General features: G+C 37.6%; 1 protein-coding gene across 10 annotated transcripts in view; it reads left to right on the top strand.

Annotated features, from left to right (window-relative positions):
- The window catches only part of FRMD4B (FERM domain containing 4B), a 382,714-nt gene extending 362,817 nt beyond the window's left edge, over positions 1 to 19,897 (top strand). For 3 of the 10 annotated variants that reach the window (XM_074313265.2, XM_074313264.2, XM_074313266.2), the window contains 5 exons: positions 833 to 980; positions 8,953 to 9,072; positions 9,949 to 10,760; positions 13,850 to 13,982; positions 17,051 to 17,347. In XM_074313265.2, the coding sequence (XP_074169366.2) occupies positions 833 to 980; positions 8,953 to 9,072; positions 9,949 to 10,760; positions 13,850 to 13,982; positions 17,051 to 17,216 (1,379 nt within the window). In that variant the 3' untranslated portion in view covers positions 17,217 to 17,347. Of the gene's footprint in view, positions 1 to 832; positions 981 to 8,952; positions 9,073 to 9,948; positions 10,761 to 13,849; positions 13,983 to 17,050; positions 17,350 to 18,199 lie in introns of those variants that run through there. The other 7 variants (XM_019711733.3, XM_019711729.3, XM_019711732.3 and 4 more) reach the window with 5 other exon arrangements.
- The last annotated feature ends 2,789 nt before the right edge of the window (positions 19,898 to 22,686 follow it).

Genomic DNA, 22,686 nt, shown 5'->3' with positions numbered 1-22,686 from the left:
CATTTTAGAAATTGGGTTACATGTCATTGTGTCAGTTTCCTAGAGGTAGGCTGTCTCTGTTGTGATGGCCTGTGTTTGTTCAACACATTTCATGATGGAACAAATTTCATATCAGGTGATAGAGTGTTTCCTTGTAGTCCCTGTGATTAAGCAGAGTGGTCTGTCTGATATGATTTAATGAATTCGGGGCAGCCACTAACCCCCACTGCTTTATCTTCCTCCAAATTTTATGGTGCATGGAATTGCACCATTTCAGAATCCTTCCTTTGAGCTGAGGTTTAGTCATATTTGCTATTCCTCTTTGAAAATACAAGTATCAACGGGAGACATAACAAGTCTCTAATCTCTCAACAGAAATCAGTTTCATCACTTTCAATGCCAGGATGAGCCTCTGGTCAGCCAAAGGGGCCTAAGAACTTTCAAAGTGAAGTTGAACAAAAATGATCTAGGCCAACTTTACAGTCCCCCTTCCTCTTGGCTTTTTATATACTGGGGGTTTTGTGTAATATAACTTTAGAAGAGCTATAGTATCACCTAATCCACCTACCTGATTTCTTTGCTCAGAGTGGCACCTATTGAATTGGCAAAAGTTGGATCAGGCCCCACAAGAGTATTCAGTAACTTTTTTTTTTTTTTTTTTTTTGTAGTGTATAAAATATAAAAATAAATGTCCTAAAAGTTACGTGCTTCTAAAAACATCATCATTGGAAGAATATTTTGTTCACCAGATCTTCTGATGTCTTCTTCGGGGGGTGTTGGCAAGGTATTTATTTACCTGCTTTTTCATTCATTCATTCATTGATTCATTCATTCATTCTTTTACTTATTATAGCCAATGATGCTTTCACTCTTGCTGGGCAGCGGTCAAGTTCAGTACCTCATTCTCCAAGAATTCTTCCCCCCAAGTCTCTTGGTCTTGAGCGAATCCATTTCAGAAAGTCGTCCATCAACGAGCAGTTTGTGGATACCAGGCAGTCCAGGTGAGAAGTCACCTCATCAGTGAGGCTAGTGCCTTGCAGCTTGCAGATCTTTTCTCCAAAATAGTCAACCCGTTTTTGTATTATCCTATTTATCCTTCCAGAAGGGGTCAGTTTGTAAAACTGAAGCATAGAAACTAACCCAGTTATTTGTGGTGACACAAGTAGAAGTGTTTTTAAATTCTCTTTTAAAAAACATTTAGCTAGTTCCTTGTATTTAAAGTCTGTTTGATTTATACTAAATTATAGGGATTTGGATATAGTATCCAAAGTTCAGTTTCATGACCCATGCTCTCAGAAATCTGTCATTAAATACTGTTTTACCAAACCAATGACAGGACTGACTTCTGATTCTTCAAATAAAAATGGGGCTTCAACTAATTTTGGTCTGTAAAACACATAATATAACTTTTTTCTCAAGTATCTCGGGTAAATGTTAGCAGGGCAATAACACCAGATTTTAAAAAGATGACAGACCAAACAAAAATTAAATTAGATTAAAAATAAATAAATAAATAAATAAATAAATAAATAAATAAATAAAATATAAAGATGACAGACCAGTGATTCCAAAAATTTGGTTGATTAATACTATTTTTAAAAAAAATGGGACCCAAGATAGGATTGCTGACTGTTTACTTTGCCTAATCAGAATGTGCAAACAAACAGCACCATGATTTCATGAAAAAAAAAGGCATTTAAATACCCAAAATATCATCATCATCATGAGATGAAGTTAACATTTATTGAGGACTTACTATATGCTGGTCAAATACTGTATGCTGTTCAGACACTCTTCAAAGTGCTTTAATGTATATCAATGAATTTAATCCTCACAGAAATCCTGATAATATTACTACTGTCATTACCATTTACAGATAAGTACACTGAGGACCAGAAAGCATGAATATCTTGTTAGGTTCATCAACGAGTAAATGTCAGAATTAGGATTTGAACCTAGGTAGCCCACTCCAAAATCTGTGATGTAATTTTAGTTAATATGTTATACTGTATCTCAGAGAAGATGGAAATTAGTCTCAAAATAAAAGATTATTTAGATTAAATCATTTTTTACTTATGAAAGTAAAACTAATACTTTGTTATATTGCTCATTTGTCACAGACCAGTGAAAACCTTTATCACATATTAGCCCCAGTCTGTGAATTGACATTTAAGAACTGTTGCCTTAAACAGCAGAGATCCAAGTGTGTAGAGCTGTGCTATCCAGTGTAATGAAAAGTAAATAAAATTGAAAATTCAGTCCCTCAGTCATACTAACCACTTCAAGTGCTTAACAGGCACATGTGGCTAGGGTGTATAATATTGGGCAGAACAGATATATTAATAGCACATTTCCATCATTGAAGAAAGTGCTATTAGATAGCACAGGACAGGTATATCTGTTACATTGGGGAAAACAAAGCTATTTCAACAAAAGAAAGAATCACAACTAAGAATTATCTTAAAAAGTATTATGCCTATGTCGAGTGGGGGTTGTCGATTGTTTTTTTACATGTGAATGTATTTGACTTTTTCCTTGTTGTTATTGTTGTGCTTGGTGATTTGCTTTGTTCTGTAATTGCCCTACCAGTGCCCAGCTTAAGAGGCACAAGATTCAACATACCCAGCGGCCAACTCCAGGCCAAGCCAGAGTACTACCGGGTTTGACCTACAAGTGACACACTCAGAGGGGATTCTTTACAGGCACATAGAGGCCAAAGGGCAAACCACATCTAAGCGGTCAATCCTCACGCAGCAGAATACCCTGCGTGGGCAAAGCCAAGTCTCACAACTAGTCAGCCTAGGAGTTAACTCCACCTACTCACAAGCGAAAAGCAATTAAGGATCTTCTTTAACAGGACAATATACACAACACAAGAGTCACTTTTAGAGCACACGCAGGGGAGGAGAACGAAGTAGTGCAAGTCAAATATAAAGGACATTTATTATATACTAATCCAGCAAGAACTAAGAACTCCAGGGCACCTATCTAATACATCGAAGCAAACACAGAGAGTCAGCCAGAATGAGGAAACAAAGAAACATATCCCAAATAAAAGAACAGAAGAAACCTTCAGAAATGGAACTAAATGAAGCAGAGGTAACCAAACTGTCAGAGACAGAGTTCAGAATTCTGATGATAAGAATGTTTAAGGAACTTAGAGAGGACATCAAGAAGGATGTAGAAATCATAACGAACAACCAGTTAGAACTAAAGAACACAGTTACCGAAATAAAGAACTCACTTGAAGGAATTAACAGCAGGTTAGATGAAGCAGAGGATCGAATCAGCGACTTAGAAGACAAGTTAGCAGAGATCACCCAAACAGAACAACAGAAAGAAAAAAGAATAAAAAACAATGAAGATGGTTTAAGAGACCTATGGGATAACATCAAGCGCAACAACATGCGCATCATAGGAATACCAGAAGGTGAAGAGAAGAAACAAGGGATTGAGAACATATTTGAAGTAATAATGTCTGAAAATTTCCCTAACCTGATGAAGGAAACCAACATACAAGTCCAGGAAGTGCAGAGAGTTCCAACCAGGATAAACCCAAACAGGTCCACTCCAAGACACATTATAGCTAAAATGGCAAAGATTAAAGACAAAGAGAGAATCCTAAAAGCAGCAAGAGAAAGACAGAGGGTTACATACAAGGGAACTCCCATAAGACTATCAAATGACTTTTCTGCAGAAACATTGAAGGCCAGGAGGGAGTGGCAGGAGATACTCAAAGTGATGGAAAACAAAGGCCTACAACCTAGGTTGCTTTATCCAGCAAGGCTATCATTTAAAACCGACGGGGAGATAAAGAGCTTCCCAGAAAAGAATAAGCTAAAGGAATTCATTACCACCAAGCCAGCATTGCAAGAAATACTAAAAGGACTTCTGTAAATAGAAGAAAGACGAAAACAACTTATCCACAAATTTTAAAATGGCAATAACTATGTACTTATCAATAATCACTTTAAATGTAAATGGTTTAAATGCTCCAATCAAGAGACATAGGGTGGCTGAATGGATAAGAAAGCAAGACCCTTGTATATGCTGTATACAAGAGACTCACCTCAGATCAAAAGACACACACAGGCTAAAAGTGAAGGGTTGGAGTAAGATATTCCATGCAAATGGAAATGAGAAAAAAGCTGGAGTTGCAATACTTATCTCTGACAAAATAGACTTTAAAATGAAGAAAATATTAAAAGACAAAGATGGACACTATATAATAATAAAGGGATCAATTCGACAAGAGGATATAACCCTAGTAAACATCTATGCACCCAACATAGGAGCACCTAAATATATAAAACAGATATTGACTGACATAAAGATGGAGATCAACAGTAACACTATCATAGTAGGGGACTTCAACACACCTCTGACAACAAGGGACAGGTCTTCCAGACAGAAAATCAATACGGAAACAACAGCCTTAAATGACACATTGGACCACTTGGATTTAACCGATATTTTCAGAGCATTCCACCCCAATGCTGCAGAATACACGTTCTTCTCAAGCGCACATGGAACATTCTCCAAGATAGACCATATGTTAGGCCACAAAGCAAGTCTGGATAAATTTAAGAAAATTGAAATCATACCAATTGTCTTCTCTGACCACAGTGCTATGAAATTAGAAATGAACTACAGGAAAAAGACTGGAAGACACACAAATTCATGGAGGCTGAATAATATGTTACTAAACAATGAATGGGTCAAACAGGAGATCAAGGAAGAAATCAAAAGATATCTCGAGACAAACGAAAATGAAAATACAACGACCCAAAATCTATGGGATGCAGCGAAAGCAGTCCTAAGAGGGAAGTTCATAGCACTGCAGGCCTACCTAAAGAAACAAGAAACATCACTAATCAACAGTTTATCTTCACACTTAAGGGATCTGGAAAAAGAACAACAAAATAAGCCCAAAGGGAGTACAAGGAAGGAGATAATAAAGATCAGAGCGGAAATAAATGAAATAGAAACCAGAAAAACAATACAAAAGATCAATGAATCCAAGAGTTGGTTCTTAGAGAAGATAAACAAAATTGACAAACCTTTAGCCAGACTCATTAAAAAAGAGAGAGAGAGGACCCAAATTAATAAAATCAGTAATGAAAGAGGAGAAGTGACAACAGACACTGCAGAGATACAAAAAATCCTAAGAAATTTCTATGAGCAACTGTATGCCAACAAATTTGACAACCTGGAAGAAATGGACAATTTCCTAGATGCATACAACCTCCCAAGGCTAACTCAAGAGGAGACAGAAAACCTGAATAGACTGATTACCACCAAGGAAATTGAATCAGTAATCAACAATCTCCCAACAAACAAAAGCCCTGGACCAGATGGCTTTACAGGTGAATTTTACAGAGCGTTCCAAAAAGAATTGTCACCTATTCTCCTCAAACTCTTCCAAAAAATCCAGAGGGAGGGAAGACTCCCAAACACTTTTTACGAAGCCACTATCACCCTGATCCCAAAATCAGACAAAGACACCACAAAAAAAGAAAACTACAGGCCGATATCGCTAATGAACATAGATGCAAAAATCCTCAACAAAATACTAGCAAACAGAATTCAGCAATATATTAAAAAGATTATACACCATGATCAAGTGGGATTCATCCCTGGTATGCAAGGGTGGTTCAACATCCGCAAATCAATTAATGTGATACACCACATTAACAAAATGAAAAATAAAAATCATATGATCATATCAATTGACGCAGAAAAAGCATTTGATAAAATTCAGCAGCCATTCATGATAAAAACCCTTAAGAAAGTGGGAATAGAGGGATCATATCTCAACATAATAAAGGCCATATATGATAGACCCACAGCTAACATCATACTCAATGGGGAAAAACTAAAACCATTCCCCTTAAAATCAGGAACAAGGCAAGGCTGCCCACTTTCTCCACTTCTATTCAACATAGTGCTGGAAGTTCTAGCCACAGCAATCAGACAAGAAAAAGAAATAAAAGGCATCCAAATCGGTAAGGAGGAAGTAAAACTGTCATTATATGCAGATGATATGATACTATATTTAGAGAACCCTAAAGACTCCACCAAGAAACTATTAGAGCTGATAGATGAATTTAGTAAAGTAGCAGGATACAAAATTAATATTCAGAAATCAGTTGCATTTGTATATACCAATAATAAAACATCAGAAGGAGAAATTAAAAAAGCAATTCCGTTTACAATTGCTCCAAAGACTATAAAATACCTGGGAATAAATTTAACCAAAGAAGTAAAAGATCTGTACTCAGAAAATTATAAGACACTGAAGAAAGAAATGAAAGAAGATACAAATAGATGGAAACACATACCATGTTCATGGATAGGAAGAATTAATATAGTTAAAATGTCCATACTGCCTAAGGCAATATATATATTCAACGCAATTCCTATCAAACTACCAATGACATTTTTCACAGAAATAGAACATATAATCCTAAAATTTATATGGGATAACAAAAGACCCCGGATATCTTCAACAATCTTGAGAAATAAGAACAAAGTGGGAGGTATAACAATACCTGACTTCAAATTATACTACAAGGCTACAGTAATCAAAACAGCATGGTACTGGCATAAAAACAGACCCATAGATCAATGGAACAGAATAGAGAGTCCAGAAATAAATCCATGCCTATATGGCCACTTAATCTATGACAATGGAAGCAAGAATGTACGGTGGGGTAAAGACAGTCTATTCAATAAATGGTGCTGGGAAACTTGGACAGACACATGCAAAAAGATGAAGCTGGATCACCTCCTTACACCACATACAAAAATAAATTCAAAATGGCTTAAAGATTTAAATGTAAGATCTGAAACCATAAAATTCCTAGAAGAAAATATAGGAAGAAACTTCACAGACATTACCCGGAGTAAGATTTTTACTGATATATCCCCTCGCGCGAGGGAAGTAAGAGGAAAAATAAACATGTGGGATTACATCAAACTAAAAAGCTTTTTCACAGCAAAGGAAACCATCAATAAAACAAAAAGGGATCCTACTGATTGGGAAAAGATATTTGCCAATGATATATCTGATAAGGGGTTAATATCACAAATTTATAAAAAACTCACTCAACTCAACTCCAAAAAAACAAACAACCCAATTAAAAAATGGGCAGAGGACATGAAGAGACATTTCTCTAAAAAGGACACACAGATGGCAAACAGACATATGAAGAAATGTTCAACCTCACTAACCATTAGAGAAATGCAAATAAAAACCACAATGAGATACCACCTCACCCCAGTCAGGATGGCTATCATCAATAAATCAACAAACAACAAGTGCTGGCGTGGATGCGGAGAAAAGGGAACGCTGGTGCACTGTTGGTGGGAATGCAGATTGGTGCAGCCACTATGGAAAACAGTTTGGAGATATCTCAAAAATCTGAAAATGGAACTACCTTATGATCCAGCAATCCCACTCCTAGGTATCTATCCGGAGAAATCCAAAACTCCAATTCAAAAATCTTTATGCACTCCTATGTTTATTGCAGCACTATATACAATAGCCAAGACCTGGAAACAACCGAAATGCCCATCAGTAGATGACTGGATTAAGAAACTGTGGTACATTTATACAATGGAGTATTACGCAGCCATAAAGAAGAAAGAAATCTTACCATTTGCAACAACATGGATGGACCTAGAGAACATTATGTTAAGTGAAATAAGTCAGAAAGAGAAAGACAAATACCATATGATCTCACTTATATGTGGAATCTAAAGAAAAGAATAAGTGAATGAACTAATCAGAAACAGTTTTGGAAAAAGGGAGGAAAAACTGAGGGTTGCTAGATGGGCAGGGGGGTGGGGATAAGGGGAAGGTGAGAGGTTTTGGGAACGTACAGAGGGATAGTGGATGGGGGGAGGGGGGTTCACACAGTGTGAGGGATATAAATGATAAATGTCTAAGTTTTGCTTTGTCTTGTGCACCTGAAACTAATTAATAAAAAAAAAAAAAAAAAAAGTATTATGCCCACATCTCCAATAGCTTACGATGAGTTTGCTATTTGACCCAGCGATTTCACTTACAGGAATTTTTCCTGGTGAACTAATTACATACAGAATGCTCATTGCAGTACTGTTTATATTCCCAGCAAATTGAAAGCAACCCAAATGCTCAACTAGTGTATTGTTTAAATAAATTATGGTAAATCCTTATAGTCGAATGCTACACAGTCATTAAAATAACATTGTAAACAAATATTAAGCAACAGGAAACATTAGATATAATTTAAATTTTTTAAGTGGGTTTTGAAAGAGAAATACAGTAAGATTTCATTCTTGTTGAAAAGTATAAATGCTTGTAAGTATATGTGCTTAGGAAAAATATCTGAAAACATTTAGTATTGACTGGCTCTACCTGAGGTATCAGATTATGGACATTTAAATTTGTCTTTTTTATCTGTATTTTTTAATTTTTCTGCAGTGAACTTGACATGCTTTTGTAATAAGTAAAAAGTTAATCAAAGTCATTTAATTTAAAAATTAACTTCAAGTTGTGTTCTCACTGTACTGGGAAGTGGGCAAAGTGATGTAAGGATCTTGCCTTCCAGTCCAGGGACCCACTAGCCAAATTCATCCTAACCCCTGTTTTTATATGGCCCATGAGCTAAGAGTGGTGTTTATATTTTTAATTAGTTGGAGGGGAAATCAAAAGCAATAACATTCTGTGATATGATAATTACATGAAATTTGAATTTCAGTGTCATAGTCAAGTTTCGTTGGCACACAGACTACCCCCTTCACTTACATATTGTCTACACTACTTTCACACTTAAGGGCAAAGTTTAGTATCTAGGACATACCAGGATATTGAACCACTAAGACACCCTTCCCAGGTTTCTCCCCATGCTCCCTTTCCTCCAGCTTATGAGAAGTTTGCCAGAGATGTTGGGAGACTCATCATTTCCTGAATTCTTTTTGCCATCACAGAGAAATGCTGTCGACATACAACAGCCCTTACAAAACCCTGGAAAGGCGGCCCCAGGGAGGACGAAGCGTGCCCACCACACCAGTTCTCACCCGAAACGCTTACAGCAGCAGCCACTTAGAGTAAGAGCACTTTATTCCAGTTGTTTGGCTCTGTTAACCTTGGCTTTAAGGTTCTGTTTTACTTGTTATGCTTTGTAATTATTTTAAGGGACTTTCTGCAGCAGGACTCCATTTTATGGATCTACATTTTCTACTCACAGTTTCACTTATGTCGGCAAAGAAAATGTATTTGAAATGTATTTTGTTCGAGTTGAGTTAGATTTTTTTGTACCTTAATTTTTCCAGCCATACATTACCATTCGTTATTCACTGGTGAGGATGAAGATAATGACAATAGCCACATTTAGAAGTGTTGACTGAAGGCTGTGCCACTTTATATGCATCATATTATTTAGTCCCCACAACAAGCCTAACTATGGATATTAGATACTGTTTTTGTCCTCATTTTACAGAGGAGGAAGCGAGGTTTAGTGAAGTTAAATCATTGCCCAAGCTCACACAGCTGGGAAATGGCAGGGTCATGACCCAGGGTCATGACTCACCCACATATCTCCACCACCAGAGCCCAGGCTCTGTCTACGTAGCCTCCTATCCTGTTGGAAGAAAGGACCCTCCAAAGACTGTGGGTTGTTGTTTTTTTCAAGCTTTGATGCAGATTGTGTATCATCGGTTTATCTTTCTTATTCTCAAGAAAAGATGTAGATTGCACTGTTGAACAACCTGGTTCTTTTCTCATTTTGACCATGGCAGTGAACTATGTGTGAACCAGTGGATCATGTGAACAAGTGGGTTCTATTGTGTGGTCAGCTTTGGAAACCTTTCAAGTCCTATTGAAATTCAGTAGCTATTAAATCCTTCAACGTGGTGTTCTTTCTCCTTGTTTTGGTCCTCCTTTCTTTCTTTCTCTTTTACAAGTTTGCCTTTCTCCTCTTGCAGACCTGAGTCTTCATCTCCGCACTGCCGCCAGCGGAGTGGAAGCCTGGAATCCCAGTCCCACCTGCTCTCTGAGACGGACAACGACAAGCCATGTTTCTCCCTTTCCAGATCCCAAAGAAGCAGCAGCACGGAAATCTTGGACGATGGGTCTTCCTACACCAGCCAATCAAGCACAGAATATTACTTTGTGGCGCCCGTCACCAGCCCCTATTACACCACACAGACCCTGGACACTCGTGCCAGGGGTCGGAGAAGGTCCAAGAAACAGAACGTTTCGACCTCAAATTCAGGAAGCATGCCCAACCTAGCACAAAAGGATAGTTTGAGGAACGGCGTCTACACAAAGAGTCAGGAGCAGCCTTCCTCCAATTACTACATCGCTGGGTACACACCGTACACCGAGTGCGACCTTTATTATAGCGGCGGCTATGTCTACGAGAATGACACTGAGGGGCAGTACAGCGTCAACCCTTCCTACCGCTCCTTGGCCCACTATGGGTACGACCGCCAAAGGGATTACAGCAGGTCCTTTCATGAAGACGAGGTCAACCGGGTGCCCCACAACCCATATGCAACCCTCCGGCTGCCGAGGAAGGCTGCTGCCAAGTCAGAGCACATCACCAAAAACATCCACAAGGCCTTAGTTGCAGAGCACCTGCGTGGCTGGTACCAGCGGGCCTCTGGACAAAAGGAGCAGGGGCACAGCCCACAGACTAGCTTTGACTCGGACAGGGGGTCACAGAGATGCCTGGGCTTTGCCGGGCTGCAAGTTCCCTGTTCTCCAAGCAGCCGAGCATCTTCCTACTCTTCAGGTAAGAATCTTGGGGAGGCACTTGCTACCCAGATTAAACTTACCTCATGTTCCCCACCCACCCAAAACCACTCCCCTCAAGGGCCATGAGAGCAATACAAGGTCAGGAGAGTGGTAGCCATTGGATGAATCCACAATAACAATTGCCACCTTGAAACAGTTCTCTCCAGCTTTCCAAAGAACACCGTCCACATGAGTCTGATGAACCAAGGTGTAGATTGAGATCCAAGAAACATTTATTGAGCATCTACTCTGTGTGCTGTCCTGCGGTAGGGGCTTTCACGTATTTTCTTTCCTAGGTCTTACATTGACAGTCACATCTCTTACCTGTGTTCAGATCGTTGAAGTTTGATATATTATTATAAAAGAGTAGGGTAAACCCTTCAGGTCCAAAGAAAATGCATTATACAGCTTTCCCTGTTCATCCCCAGTAATTTGATCATCTACAAGCAGTTTGTTTCAAATGCTCAGGTACCTGCATAAGGCGTCTAATAATTGTGATAGGAGCTGGTATTCATTAAGCAGTGTTCCTGGCACTGTTGTAAGTACTTTGCATGTCTTCACTCAATGCAGTAATCATATATACTCCAATTTGCAGTTGAGTTAAGGGATTTTCAAAGATAATTTTGATTAGAGATGTTCCCTTCATGCACTGACCTTGGCCCCTAACATTGATGGAGGACTTATTGTGTCCCCCCAGCTGTGCTAAGTACTGTAAGTAGAGAATGGGTAGATAAAAGGAGTGTCTGGCTATGGTTTAGTTATTCAGCAGATAAGCAGGCACGTCCAAGATGTGGAGGACCCAGTGTGGGACCATTTCCTGGCCTCGATGACCTGTCTCGTGAGCAGCCCCAGGAATATATGGAAATTAAGCCATTTTAAAGCTTCTAAGAAATGAATGAATTCTTGAACTGCATGAAAACCTGAGGGCATGCGTCTTGCCCCCTCCTTCATGTATGACACTTTAGTGAGACATGCACAGGAATTCCTGAATCATTGTGGAATAGTCAGTGAAAACTGTACCTTTAAAATTTTCACAAGCTTGTTGACAAGAGGCATTTCCATGGAGATTTCTATTTGGGTTCAAATTCTCTTCTGTTTAGGCAGGACTTCGGACTTCTTCTAGGGCGTCCCATCTAATACCACATCTAACATATGAAAACTCTCCTGAATTATTTTGTTTTATTTATGGCTCTGATCTAGAGGATGTCTTTCTTCCCCTAAAGTTCAGGGTATCACATGAGAAACTTTCAAAAACCAAACCTGGGCAGAGTGCTACAAAGAAAGAACCAAGCAAGGAAGACTGAGATGCACGAGGATGGTTATCAGGGCACAAGGCTGGGGTAATTCCTCCTTAAACAGCGAGGCTGGGGAGAAGCAGGTATAACCCAGAAACAGCACCATTCCTAACCGTTGGCTCAGTGTCTGGGGCAAAGGTGAGAGTGGAGATAACGCTTCCTGATTTGGACCAGGTGTGAGCCTTGCTGACACCAGCAGGATCTGGCCCCGTAGACCAAAAGGCATAATTTTCTCAGGCATTAGAGGTATGGAATCAGTGCTCCCAGAATTCCTTTTGGGATTTTCCTCATTCCTGTCTATATTTTATAGCCACAGGAATGTATTACAACAGGCATGCATCATTCTCATGGAGAGACAAGTTTCCGATTATTTGCCAAATTCATCAGGGGTTTTGTACTTCCTTCTAGCCACCTAAAGGCTCTCTTGGTGACTCTGTTTTAGGAGTAATGACAGCCTCCATTTATTGGCAAGTTACCATATGCCGTGCGGCATGCTCAGCACTTTGTATGTACTCTTCCATTTAATGTATGCAACAGTTCTGTATGTGAGTGTTATGTTTATTATCATTATTATCCTAATTTTGCAGCTGAGGCAGTTCTGGCTTAGAAAGTGTAAATGACCCTGCCCAAGCCCCGAAGCTAGTAAGTGATGGAGTGGAAATTCCTTCCCAGCTCTGACATCTTAACCACCAAGCCTCACAGCCCCTGACTGAGACTGATGAAACATTCCTGGAAGCTCAAAGTGACAGTGTTCCCTCTTTGAGTCAAAACCTGGTGGCATCCAGAGCTACAGATGAGTTTTGAAATGTATTTCTCCCTCACTGGCCACAAGTGCTTTGGGGGTGTGAGAGAGAAGAGAAGAGGTTGGCTGCCAGAAACAGGAAATGGAGGAGAGCTGGCAGCATCCATGAGTAAAGCTGTTACTTGTCTCGGATAAACAGCCTGGCATTGTGGTCTCCTCTGCATCGTAGGCATGGAGCAGGACTGGTTTTTGAGAGAGGACCACAAATGCCTAGTAATGGGGCTTTCACTGGGCTTTGCTCCCCAATTATGCCTTGGTCTCATTACAGTCCAGGACCTCAGTACAACTAAATCTATTCTTCCTGAAATCCTTCCTATTCTACTTACCTTCTCCTCCGCACCACTTTTTTTAAAAGGCAAAAAATATGCCTTGATCCTCCTTGTGACCTTGCCTTTGGCTGAGGAACAGTCAAGTCTCAACGACTCAATTTACAGACTGTTTTTCCTCCAAAGTCCTCCAAGAAACTCAAAGTCATCACCTTACCATTACAACTGCAGTTTTGTGTGTCCAGCCACCATAGCCCAAATGGGAAGATTTTCTCAATATAGGAAGTGGGTTGTTTTGTTTTTTGTTTTTTTTCTTTCTGGCTTGCTTTTTGGGTTATTTTTTTTACAGTATGCCTTTTAATTAACCTTATCCCCATTAATAATAATATTCAGAGCTATCATTTATTGAGTGCTTACTTTGTATCAGGCACAGTACTAAATACTTTCATACATTACTTTATTGAATACTGATATTATCTCTATACAGATTATATTATTATCCCCACTTTACAGATGAGTAACCTGAGACTTAAAGAGGATGAACTATTTGCTCAAGGTCACATGGCCAGCAAGGGACCAAATTGGAATAGGAACTCTGCTGATTCCAAACATTGGCTCTTAGCTCTACTTTGCACACAGCTGGTTATAATGTACATTTAAATGGCCTAATTTTCACTTTAAAAATTACCACTAATTTTGTCTATCTTTCTATTTTTATTTCTAGTGTCTTCTACAAATGCTTCTGGGAACTGGAGGACCCAGATAACCGTAGGACTTTCTGAATATGAGATTCCAGCACATTCTTCTTACACCAGCTGCTATGGCAACATCTATAATCCTTTGCCCTCTCCAGGCAGGTGAGGACGCAATGCTTGAAAATTCTAGTAGCCTGTTCCTGGTCAAAAGATTTCAGGAATCGTGTTTTATTTTATGAACTCTAAGTAATCTAGCTCAAGGGTTAGCAAACTATAGCCTACGGGCCAAAACCAGCGGCCATCTATTTTTGTAAATAAAGTTTTATTGGAAAACAGCCATACTCATAATTTATGTATTATTTATGGCTGTTTTTGCACTATGAGGGCAGAGTGGAGTAGTTGTGACAGAGACGGTATGGCCAACAAAGCCAAAAATATCTGGCCCTTTAAGGAAAAGTTTGTTGACTGATAATCTAGCTCATTCAAATTTGACCTGGTTCTTAGAGTTCTGTACCTTAAATTCTGTGTTTGAGGGTTTGTTTTTTATTGTAGTACTTGAAGCTGTATTATTGATTTATCTACTTAAGGCTCTTCTGGAACCTTGCAGGAAAAATATTTCTACTCTAGAAAAAGCTGTTCGTACCAAGATTCTTCATAGACAGTTGGTGGGCTTGATTTCAAATATTTGCTGCCTTTTTGTGTCTGAACCTATGTTTATTAAGAATCAACAGCTGTCGTATTTGTGACGGGCCAGCCGCCACGAGTCGATCAGTACCTGAATGGGGGAGTGGGAATGAAATAAAAGACACACACAAATGCTAATGCGGCCGGTCTTCAGTCATTCTGAAGCCCTGAGTTTATTATCTCTAACCAATATATACAATTTGAGTACGTGCAGTTAAACGAAGAAGATATGCATTATCTCAGTGAAAGTAAATCTTTCCAGCTTCAACCTTACTTTGACATAGAAGATACAAGGTCACTGAAACTCACAAAAGTAAATATTTCAAGGAGACAGAATCTACTATTTGTCTAGAAAGCCCTTAGTTTTCTGTGTCTGGGAACTGGCCGTTTTCACCACATTCCTCAGCAGCCGTTAGGCGCTTCTCAGATAAGGCAGAGACAATGTTATGGGGGCAGAAACCGAGCCAGTCTGCAAGGTTCAGGGTTGCAAGAAACCATGGCTCCCCACACGTATTTGTAAAAGTAATTCTTTGTAAACATTTAGAGGAAATACACAAGAATAATTTCTTAAAATGTGATTTTAAAAAAGATTGCAAACTCAGAATTACATGTTTTTCAATTATTTGTATACATAGGAGAAGTTAGGTTTGAAGGGGTCATTTCTCCTGTCACTTTCTCACAGAATATAATCCATACCCATGATGCCAAGAAGTAAAGTATTTTCTGGGTGTTTTTAGAAAATTTAATTTTGCTTTCTGTAAATCAGATGCTTCAGACGTAGCAGTCTTACAGAATATAATTCATAAATATCTTTGTACTGGTGAATTTGAGAGGTTAGTTTCTTATTAAAGCACTCAGTATTACAAGCAAATTGGAGATATTCATCCCCCAAAACTTTATTTTTCTTCTCCATATTCAGCAGGAGTTTTTCTTGGCTTGAAATATTAGGCCAATTGTCTCAACCCAACAAAGGGTGTGCTCAAAATAGAATTTTAATGAAAACGTAACTCAGAGGATGTCAGATAGCTTGGATTTCTGTAAATAATGGTTGAGAATTGAGTTAAGAGCAAGAACTAAAATAACATTGGCCCAGAATTGGTGCTGAACTTTTTCAGTTCAGTTCTAATCATTTTGTATAATACGTTTGCAAATAGTTTTCATGGTTGTATACATTTACTTTCCTTTTGTTGACTCGGTTAGAAATTATATAAAACATTCAGTGTATCAGACAGTTCTCATAGTGTCCTTACCACCACTTTCACTGGACTCAGTAAGTGCTAAACATTTTTAGAGAACATTTGCTTTTAGTGAGTCTGCCTATCTATTTCAGCCAGCCTAAGATGGCTTGATAGGGGAGTCTGATGTCAGAGGGGCACAATATACAGGAAATGAGAACTATTTAAAGATCCCTATTGTGTATGTTTGCACTTGCGCATAACATGAGCTCATTGTGGAAAATTAAGAAAATAGTAAAGGGATAAATAAGTAGGAAATAATTTGCCCATGCCACCACCATCTAGAGATAGCAGCTATTAACATTTTGGCACATTTCCCTCTTTTTTCTGTATCCATTTTTAACGTGGTCATAATGACATTGTATATACAATTTTACATCCTTCATTGTAGATAAAATTCTACATTCCAGTTTTTTATTTAATACATGTTCTCATATTTTTTAGAAACTCTTTTTTTAGAAACCTTATTTTACATGACCAATATGTTATTCCACTAATCAATACACCGTACTTTATTTAACAGTTCCCCATATTTTGAATTAGAAGGTTTTTGGATTTTCTTTTTTTATGGTAATAAAAATATGCTGTTATTAACATCTTTGTGCAAAATATTTGTCTGAATTCCAGATTATTTCCTTAGGATACATTTTAATTAGTGGAATTAAAGGATTAAACTGAAAAGTATATTTTTTAAGCTCTTGCTTTCCAGAAAAATGTACCAGTTTACCTTCCCAGCCACAGAGTTATGGGATTGCTTATTTCCATCTATATGTCTATTAAGGATTTTTAAAAATCATGCTGTAATTTGATCAATTTAACTTGACATATTAATAAGGCAAGTATAAAGCTTTAGAAATTTTACCCTAAAATTGTATGTTATTATTGATAAAAACATAATTTTTAAAATAAGGAAGAAATTGGATTTCACAACAATGATGAAAAACTTTAGCTCTTCCCTTACGTTAAAGATTTGGAATGCTTAGCAATATATCAGTGATTTTTTTAAAATAAATGAAGTATAGATTATTTAAAGATTTTTTCCACCGGAGTGTCCAGATCTTAATACTACAAAAAACTACAAATTTTTACCAATAAATTTTTTTTTTCTTAGTGCTATGTGGTATAATTGTCAGCAGCATAAACTTTCCAAAATTAGAAGTGTTGAAGTCTCTTATGCTACCTACTATATAATATAATCAGCCTTGGGTCAAATGCTGCAAACTGTCCTTTCAAATAACTTTTGTTTCTTTCACTTCCTGTTTTCCATTTCCCTTCTTCTTCCTTATCTTACCTTACTCTACCTATCACTAGGCAAAACCAAGGGCTTCTGTCCCAGAGAATGGCTGTGTCTCCAGAAATGAGATCAGTTTTAAATTCTCTTTTGCTAAGTGCAGCCGGCTGTAGTAAGTACAGTCCCTCAGATCTGTGTGCTGCTTCTTGCTTAGCAGGAGTTCTGCTTGCTGTGACTCGTGTGTGAAGTTATGGAAATCTGACTTTGTTTTTATATTAGACGAAAACACTAAATACTTGGATTCACATAGTATTTATTTCCAAAACTCTTCTTCCAAAGGCTTTTTATCACCTGTACTAAAAGGCAGTGAGATTTAAGATAAAGAGAAATCTACTAACTACCTAACCTATTCTAACTCACTATTACAAGAATGACGCTTTGCTTTTTGGAATGGTTTCTGCAATAGGATGCTCTGATTTGTATATACCATCCACATATGCCTATGATTTTTATATGTGATACTATTTTCAATTTATACTTGACCCATACACTCTGGACATCTAAAATAATGTCCCAAGGTGCCCGTGCCTCCCTCTAAATACATTCTTTTATCCCTGAGGAAAGCATCTGGTATATTCCCTTAATTGGAAGAATACTTAAAATGTGGCTGTCAAGTACCTTTTCAGAAGTTAAAAATATGACTCACACAAATGGAAAAGTGGGCTTGTGTCAAATATTTAACTCATTAATGAGAGAACTAACAGAATGGTGAAGCTGGTTCCAAGAGCATTCAAGGGACTGTGTTCAACACACTGAAAGAGAAAAATATGCTGGAATGAGATTACTAGATTAGATACAAAACCAGTTAATGTCCTACAGGACAATAAAACTATAACCATAATCTCTTACTAGACAGAAGTTATTTATATTTCTTCTAGACAAAAAAATACAAGTTAATGTGTAACTTAACACAATCTGGTCCTAATCAATGGTAGATACCAGTTAGAAAAAGGTGTATATTTCTGGAGAATTAAATGCTTCTTGCATGGGCCTGTTAGACAATGCTCCAGTATGACACTGAAAGAACTACAGTCATCCTTTGCCTTATATCCAAGTTTTGGATAATTTTCTTAACAGTGCTTTCTACTAACTTCTTTGAATGTAGTCATGTTTGTACTCAGGGAACAAAAATAACCACGAGTAGTAACTTTTCTGGTTTCCTTCAATAGACAGTACACAGAGACCAGTCAACTGGACAGTACAGATGGAAACCAGTTGGAAGACAGCCTGGAGAGTAGTGAGCAGAGACTCTTTTGGCATGAAGATTCAAAGCCTGGAACATTAGTCTGAACTGCAGTTGGACCTCTTGACCAAGCACTGCATTCTCACACTAGTGTGCCTTGCAAAATGTGTTCATCTTCCCAGAAGGCTGTTTGGCTTTAGAAACCTAAAGGCATCAAATGTTGAAGAGAGGACTCACATTGCCCCGGAAGTGAATCACACACTAAGCCGTGCAAACCCTTGAACAACAACCTGCCTTTTGGAGTCCAGGCCCTCACCTACGGTAACAGAGCAAAGTCAGACCACATGTTGAACCATTGCCAAAAGAGGACTCAGCCTTAATCAATAGCAAGCACTTTTTAAGGGAATAAAATTTGTTGAAGGCAAACCTCAAAACTGTGAAAAGTGCGTGGATCTCTAGAGGAAAGAAGGGCAGGGGAAATACCAGAGCACAATTCAAAATGAGAGAGAAGGGAAACCAGAACTCCTTAATCATCGCTCACCATTAGAAAGTTTGAGTTTGTGAGCTGACGAAGAATAATGCTATTTCTACACGGACATGAACAATTTAGACAGTATTGGAAAATTACTTGAAGAGAAGCTGGATTTTCATGAAGTTCTGAATGAGTGTAAATGTTGTTAGGGTATTATAAAGAGTGATGGTTTTCATAAGCACCATAAAATGGGTTCCAGAAAGACTTATTGCCGTAGCATCCTGTAATATAACTTTGTAGTAGCAGATTGGGGAAAATGAAGCAGCCCATTCAATAATTGACACACTCTGTTTGGAGAATTTTCTGAGGTACAATATCATTGAGCTCCTTTTTTCTTTCTATACCAATGGCATGATGAGCTGTTATTCAGGCTGGTAACTCTCCAACTTGGCTGTCATTTGAAATGGCAGACTTGATATGGAAAGTTTTATAATCAAGAGTTTGAAAAAGTATTTTAGGGTGATACAGAAAGAACCCAAAACAAAATTTAAAAAAAACCAAACACCCCACATCATTTTAGATGAATTGCGTGCCTTAAGATGGTGGCCATTAGAAAAGTAAGCGTAAGTCTGGATTCCACAGTTATTTCTAAGTCACCAAGTGACAAAAACAAGATTAGTCACTTAAAAAAAAAATCCAAGCTGCAGTAGATTTAATTATGAGGCTAAAACTACCTCATACTTTCAATGGAAGAACTAATTAGCTATGGTCTATGTTTTTTTTTTTTTTTTTAAACAACTATTTCCATATTCCAGATTAATCTTTTTTGTCATCTTTACTCTGCTTCCAAATTCTATGACAGGTGCTCCTCCCCCCCCTTTTATACAGGTTTCTTGTCCATATTGTGAATAGAGAAGTTTCTGAACAACTTTTTTGGAACTTTTTCTATCTATATTCCAAAGCATGTAAATATATACATAAAATTGATTTGTTAAACTGGTCCTTAGTCATTTGTATCATTAAAAATGAAGTTTGGGAGAAATTTTGGAACAAAAAAAAGACATGCAGAAAAAATAACTTATTCCTTTTTGCATATTTGTATAGCCTTCTAGAAACAGAAATACTCTTTTGCATATTCTTTTATAATTCTGACTTTTTAAGACCTATTATTTTTTTACATAGGTCAATAAACTAAAGGTGTGCTACTGAAAATGTTTACGTTTTCTTCCATTTATGTTGAGGGTTCATACAAATCAGTTAAAGATGCTCTTGACTTCAAGGTATCATGTTGGACAAGATTGCAGATTCTTGGTTATAGTATTACCTTATTTTATTGATTCCAAGATGCAAGTTTTTTTATGTTTACATCTCTGAAATCAGGGTGCATCTTTTGATGGATGGCATGTTCTAGTTGAATTGGCAGTGTTTCTTTTTCCTTTCTTAGTGATACATAAAATAATGCTATGTCTTACAATAAAGTTGTCTTAGAATTGATGAAATACGGTAGTTTATTGCCTCACTGAGGATGACTGATGGGAATTTGTAGGCTTCCTAATCTTAAGAATGTTGTTTATTTGTAACACATAATTCATCCTAGTTTTGCAGGTCTTTTAAATTCAAGAAAATATTTCACCTGACATCTTTTTATCCTGAGCAATGGGGAGAGGGGAGTGGGAAATGAAATGTAGGGAGACCTTAATATTTCTGAGCAAGTATCTTACGTGGAAGTGACCTTTTCCTGTTCAAGAAATTGTATGCTCATAATTGCAAGTGTACTTTGAAAGAACAAATAGAATTTGGCTCCCAAATGGGAAAAGAAGGTGTAGGAATAGAAACACAGTGGGCCTGCTCTATGATTCCCCCCGATCTTTTTTGAAAAACATCTCTCAACCACTTTATTGTTATGTTTATTAGTAACCAAAAAGTGACAGAGGTACGTTTTTCAATATGAAAATTTCATTTTTTATTACAAAATACACTTGTGGTAAAAATTTTAAATGCAAACACAAAGCAAATATATAACATAAAAGCATGACCATGCCCTACAAGTCAAATATTATCAGATATAACAATTTATTGTATGTTAGTTCAGATTTTTTTCCATTAATATAATTTTTTAAAAATAGTATCATATTACAAGTACAGTTTTACAACTTTTTTTCATCTAACACATCTTGATATGTTATTAATATATATCGATCTGCCTCATAGATTTGTGTTTTACAAGGTGCATTTAAAAATTGCCTCACCTTCCTTGATATTTAATTTTTTTCTATATTTGAGAAAATTCTTCATAAGTCTTCCTTGTATTTATAAAAGCTTAATATTATGAATAATGATTCCAGGATTTTATTTTATTTTATTTTATTTTTTTATTGGGGAACAGTGTGTTTCTCCAGGGCCCATCAGCTCCAAGTCAAGTCGTTGTCCCTCAGTCTAGTTGTGCAGGGCGCAGCTCAGCTCCAAGTCCAGTTGCTGTCTTCAACCCGTAACATTGTTAAGAGCTCGTGCTCTAACCCACTGGGCTATCTGGCCGCCCCCAGAATTGTTTTTAAATGAGTAGTTTGGCCTGTGCTTAGAAACAAAGGGTCAAACTAAAGAATTTCCTCAAATTGCAGTCTTTAAGAACTTTCAGAATTAGGATAATGACTTTCTTCAGCCCAGTAGAAAAGTTTCGATTACTTTCTAGAGTATTGCTTCTCAAACTATCAGTGGTGAAAGACCATTTTAAAAAAATTTACAACCAATGAGGGCCTGTAGTTTTTTTAAAGTAAAATAAAAGTGAACTACTAAGGGAAATACTTAGTTTTAAAAAATGAATTGCTAGATAAGGGAAATAAACAGATACAAAAATATCCATTTCTATTTATTATTAGATTCATCAGACATAAAACTACTCTGTCAAATTGCAATCAAAGATTCTAAATACGAACTCTCAATTTCTATACCTACCTTGTCCCAAGTTCCAGTAACATAATTGCTTGGCTACCCGTTGAGTGGCACTGACCTGGAGTTACATCAAAGGAGATGCTATATCTATGCTTGTTAATAAGGCAAGTCACTTGTTGTCCCCTGTTATCTCACAGGGCATGGAGATGCAGTCTATTTCCAGAGAGAAAAATCTTAATACATACGTGGAGTCAGAAGATGATGCAAAACTGAACTCATCTTTCAGCTCAAAGCTTGTCGAGCCCCTTATCTCTCATGTTTCTCATTCCATTCCTACCCCCTCCTCTGGATTCCCATAGGTCTTTTCCTACCACTCTGCTTTCTCTCCACCCCATCGTTACACCTGGAGTAGAAAAAAGAGAAGTATGTTGTGCAGAGATGAGTTCCCATTTGTTTAATTACAGCTCAGTGTGTACCAGGCCACTGTGTTAACGCGCTTTATGAGCAATTTGCGCATTTAATCCCCACAACAGCCCAATGAGGAATACAGTGCTATTAGTTCCGTTTTATAGATAAAGTATCTGAGAATTAGAAAGGTCAAGTAATTTGCCAAAAATCATGCACCAATTAGGAGAAAAGCAGGAAATAGATCCTGACTTTTCTAACTCCAAATCCTAAGCTACTACTACCTTGTTCTATGAACAATTTCTCTATGACACGGGTAGCAAACAGGATTTTTTAAAATGTGTTAATGAAAATGTAAGTGAGTACATGCTAAGCTCAGCTTTCCTTGCTCATTACTTCTTAAAGATATAATGGACCTAAGTTGCTTCCATTTGCCAGTGGCAGAAAGGTCTCAGCCCAAACAGAGGTCAAGCTAACCCTTATCTAGGAAACTACCTGGCCTTGGATGGCTGCCCAGCAGGCGACATTATTTATTGCTATGTGAGCACATCAGTGGACCAAGAACATTTCTTAAATTGTTTTCTGGTCAATAAAATGTCTCGCACCAGTGAATATACTTGTTACAATCACAGAGAGCTATAATGAACTAAATATTGATCAGTTGCACTGAAAATATCAATTGATCCTACCCCATTTCTGATTGCTTA

The sequence above is a fragment of the Rhinolophus sinicus genome, chromosome 5, assembly GCF_057876585.1.
Source record: "Rhinolophus sinicus isolate RSI-liver-muscle chromosome 5, RSI-T2T, whole genome shotgun sequence".
NCBI classification, from domain to species: Eukaryota; Metazoa; Chordata; class Mammalia; order Chiroptera; family Rhinolophidae; genus Rhinolophus; species Rhinolophus sinicus.
This window is presented reverse-complemented; position numbering and strand designations above follow the sequence as displayed.